Consider the following 4,013-nt stretch of genomic DNA (forward strand, 5'->3'; position numbering starts at 1 on the left):
TATATATATATATGTATATGTATGTATAATATATATGAATGTATATATATATATATATATATGAAAGTGTGTATGTATGCATGTATGCACCTATGCATGTATGTATGTATGTATGTATGTATGTATGTATGTATGTACGTATATATATATGTATGTATGTATAATATATATGAATGTATATATATATATCTATATATGAAAGTGTGTATGTATGCATGTATGCACCTATGCATGTATGTATGTATGTATGTATGTATGTATGTATGTACGTATATATATATGTATGTATGTATGTATGTATGTATGACGTATGAATATACGTATATATATATTTATATATATATATGCTAGCGATGTGATCATATATTGTATTTCAAATTTTTCTCGCAAGTCATACTTTAGACGAGCTGCAGTCTATCAACATGCTTTTCCCCAGCCAGGTTCCCATGGTGAGTTTCTTGAGCAAAGTATCCGGTATATGATGGCTATTGTCCCCTTTGGCATTCTCATGCCTTTTCCCAGTTGCACTTTCTAGTCTCTTGTCCCGAGCCAATCCTTCGGCATCAAAGCCATTATCCTTTTCCCCGTCAACCTGACTACCATCATACTTTTCACTGGAATGGTCCTTAGTTTCATCATACTTCCTAGTTGCTCCTATTTTTGTAACGAGAACACCTAAATGGTCTAAGGCATGCGAACGTTTGGCCACACTGTCCGATTCTTCTACATCGATTGCTGCCCGTTTACTAGACATGTTGGATGTTGTATCTTGTCAATAAAGAACGAACACTATATACAATATATGTATATAGGTGTACGCAACTACTGTCAAGTATAGAAGGGCTATTTATGTACCATCGAGTCAGAGTACATCAGTACATACGACCTCCGGAGTATAAAAAAAATAAAGTAATAATATTTTTATGTGTTTTTTTACTTTAAACACTAGGTAATAATGAAAAATAAAATATAAATAGCCGGCCGACTGGCCGCCCGGTCTACCATAAAAAGTAAACCGTTTAGTTTTGACGGGAAGCAGTTTTGTCGTATTTCCCATAGGGATGATATTATTTATTTCCAAAAAGATAAGTTACAATGCATGGATGTTACAATGTATGTACATATGGTATGGCTCTCATAGCCGTTGTAGTGGTTCGGGAAAAGATCGATGGGAAGAAATGGTCAGTAAATTCCCGTTTGAAACTTGGGCCAAGTGAGTCGACGATGGAGGATATACGCTGGGCCAATTCGGGCCGGTGCTGACAAAAAAACTGACACCATCGAGTGTGCCATGTATTCGCTTGCTGACCTACTAAATAGCGTACCCACTTACAGATCGGGTTTGATCCGTGTAGTGCCGTGGAATGGGTTAGTGCAGAGTACGAAATACAGAGTAGGACCAGGTTATCTGTCATAATTCGGTCGAGGAGCAAGGATGGGGGTGAGTCAATGCCGCACCAGACCACGGATGCACTCGGCATGTGCTGGCAGGGCCTAGAATGGAAGTATCATAGGCGGAACCAACAAGCGCGATGACTTGGTTTGGACCAAAATTTGGAATTAGTACTTCAACAGCGTGATTAGCCGGGGTTTGGGGAGCATCTGTTAATGTGTCAGAGACGAGTGAGAGTACGGTTGTTCTTCTAGTTCTTATAGCCTCTTAAAGAAGACAGTCCTTTTCTGTCCAGATCAGCAATGTAGCTAGTCAAAAGTAAAGTAATGGACGCACCCATTATGCAATATCCTGTGGATGGCGTCCCATTCTAAGTAGCAACCGACGCTTCAGATCGAGCGGTATGTAGAGTGCTCTACCAAACGATAAATGGTAAATTGCGCTACATACAATTCTTTAGCAAGAGTTATAATAAGAGTCAACGGAGTTATCCTACCGTTAAACACGAGCTCTTTGCTATAGTTACTGTGCTAAGACAGTTTAAAGACTACATTTATGGAAGTTGCTTCACTGTCGCCTGTGATCAAAAATCTTTAACATTTTTAAAGGACATGAACCCTGATTCACAGTTGATGAGCCGCTGGCATGACATTATCGCTAAGTTCACTTTCAACATTACACATATACCAGGAATACATAAGCATCTTTCTGACATGCTCTCTCGTCTTGTCCATGACTACCAGTAAACAGTTAAAGAGTTATTGGCAACCGATTGGATGCTGAGTAAGAAATGGTTTAACCTCGCTCAATCAAGATGGGGTCCTTTTACTATTGAGATGTTCGCCGCAGAACATAACAAACGGATTTCTGATTAGGGGTCGTTGACTCATCCTAAAGGCGATGCCTTTCAACTTGACTTATCAAAGCATAATGCGTGGGCTAACCCACCTTGGCAACTTATCGCACAGTTGATAAATTATGTTGATAATACTAATGTAGAAATACGGCCTCCGGTCAGCCTAAAATATCAAGATCAAATGAGATAACACATTGGTTTTTAATTGTATTTAAAATAATTTAATACAAGATCTTTTTCCAATATTTCCAAAGTGTTCTAAATTCATTTTGATGGCTCCAATAGCCTGAGTATTTGGTATGACTCATTTACTTGGACCTATTTGAGACGCTAGTAGATTTAGGATACTATAAACTAAATTTTATTATCTCTGAACTACTACTTACAGGTTTTGGTCTTCCCGCCAATCTCCAAAATCCAATAAGTCCTTTTCTTTTTTAACTTTTCTTCAGATGGAACTTTATTTATATTAGCTAATGTATTAACTTGACTTATGTTCTTATGTCTATTTACAAATTAGACATGTGATCATGAACACTTAGTACTTCTAGTGAAAATTTTTCAATAAAGAAAAGCTAGAGGTACGTCCTGTGTGATCAAGGATATTAAGGCTCTTACCAAGATGTAGTCCCGATCATTCTTACACAAGCTACCACTGCTAAATCCTAACTGACTTAAATTGTATCTTAGTTTATATAACATAGATTAAAACGTAGAAATATCTCTCGAAGTTTACATATTTTTCAGTTATTTAATAGTTACCGTAGTGTACTGCTTCTAGACGGTCTACTAATTGCTTTCTATCCAGCAACAGGACTGTAAGTATTCTATACTATCTCATAGTGGCTAATGCTACCCTAAAGTTAGCTACACGCTAGTTACTATACCTAGACTTTATTAATTTTCCTATTCTTGAGCTGTTACTATGGCTAAAGAAAATTCTAAAGGCAAGGGAGCCGTCAGCTCTAAGCTTGATCAGCCTGTTGAGGTTCCTGAGGTTACTGAGGACGCTGGTCCGTCTGGTACTGTAATAAGCCGGGCCTCTACATTAGACTCTATGTTATAGACGTACTCTTAAGCAGTACACAAATTATAAACGTACTCTTAATAGTACGAGGAACTTAAGCTTCCTAAATGTACTCTTAATAGTACGAGGAACTTAAGTTTCCTAAATATACTCTTAATAGCACGAGGAACTTAGGGTTTCCTAAAATGGTTTTAATGGTTTTATTAATTAATACCTTTTCCATTTTACATATCAGATATTTGGACGAGGCCATTAAAAGGCCTCAGTAAAGTACCAAACATAAAGAGTTGGTCTAATTCTATTAATATAACTTTTTTTAATTTCCAATTTTATTTATATTTGAATTCTTCGGTAGCGAGATGGCTCAACCGAATATAGGTTTCTAGGGACTATTAACGTTACCAGTTGATCCTCCGGTCAGCCAACCAGATGTGCGACTACAGAGATTATACTCGCAAGAAGACATGACTCTAATGCCCCTCTTGACCGTTTTGAATCTAAAGACATTATCTGGAGAACGGATAAGGGAGGCCTATGTGGTACAATAGCTGAGTTGACTTCAGATGCTTTCGATAATCAAGATTATTTAAACGCCTGCATTAGTCACAAGCTGAAAAAGATAGCATGTTTCCATCGTCTGAAGGAATGGAAGTTAAAACTTATCCGCCTACAGCATTTATCGCGAGCCTTAATGCTCATCCTTCATATGTGCTTAAGACACTGAAACGTATGAAACG

At 37.5% G+C, this 4,013-nt stretch overlaps 1 protein-coding gene across 1 annotated transcript; it reads right to left on the reverse strand.

The window, feature by feature from the left end:
* Positions 1-360: 360 nt before the first annotated feature.
* SARC_13317 (hypothetical protein) lies at positions 361-754 on the reverse strand (the record flags this gene model as incomplete). The annotated part of the gene is made up of 1 exon (XM_014292553.1): positions 361-754. One exon carries the CDS (start codon positions 752-754, stop codon positions 392-394), a length of 363 nt encoding a protein of 120 aa, XP_014148028.1. The 3' UTR covers positions 361-391.
* Positions 755-4,013: the final 3,259 nt, after the last annotated feature.

This window comes from Sphaeroforma arctica, assembly GCF_001186125.1.
Source record: "Sphaeroforma arctica JP610 unplaced genomic scaffold supercont1.3134, whole genome shotgun sequence".
NCBI classification, from domain to species: domain Eukaryota; class Ichthyosporea; order Ichthyophonida; genus Sphaeroforma; species Sphaeroforma arctica.